Consider the following 606-nt stretch of genomic DNA (forward strand, 5'->3'; position numbering starts at 1 on the left):
TTCTCTGATAATACCAGATATGGTACTCTGGCCAACCCGAAAATGGAAATGCAGAGACTCTTGAGTTTCACCTGAAAGAAATTTGTTTTAGACTCCAGCTAGTAATGGTACAAAATCATAGTATTAAGATGCATAAGTTTGTCAAAACAATTTACCTGTTGCTAAATGTCGGAGTGTGATGGAGAGGCGCTGTTCGACTGATATACTGCGCCTCAGATGTGAGTCCTGCTTTTGCACCAGAGGCCTAATAGTGTCAGCGAGCCATTGAAACATTTCTGGAGTCATTCGTAGACACCTGAAAAAGGAAAGCACACAAGTAGGATGGGCACTTCCTACCATTTACTTGAAGGCTACAGTAACACAACATGTCACACTTTACTCACTTTCTGTACTTTTCTGGATTTTCTGTACGTAACTCCATAAAAAGAGTGTTGTGACACCCAAGCCGATCTCTTCGTGCAATGTAGTGATGCACCCATACACTTCTCTCTGGGAAACGCTTCGATATTTCTTGTATTAATACAACACCAAATAAAGCAATAATAGCTCTTCTTCTTCTCTACATGTAATCTTGATATTGGCGATAGCGATTTGTAATTCTAACCA

At 40.1% G+C, this 606-nt stretch overlaps 1 protein-coding gene across 1 annotated transcript in view; it reads right to left on the bottom strand.

The window, feature by feature from the left end:
* LOC113208047 (uncharacterized) overlaps window positions 1–374 on the bottom strand; it is a 2,810-nt gene extending 2,436 nt beyond the window's left edge. The window contains exon 1 of the mRNA XM_052272207.1: window positions 156–374. Within this exon, the coding sequence (XP_052128167.1) occupies window positions 156–339 (184 nt within the window). The 5' untranslated portion in view covers window positions 340–374. The remainder of the gene's footprint in view (window positions 1–155) is intronic.
* Window positions 375–606: the final 232 nt, after the last annotated feature.

This window comes from Frankliniella occidentalis, unplaced genomic scaffold (assembly GCF_000697945.3).
Source record: "Frankliniella occidentalis isolate FOCC.00 unplaced genomic scaffold, Focc_3.1 Scaffold195, whole genome shotgun sequence".
NCBI classification, from domain to species: Eukaryota; Metazoa; Arthropoda; class Insecta; order Thysanoptera; family Thripidae; genus Frankliniella; species Frankliniella occidentalis.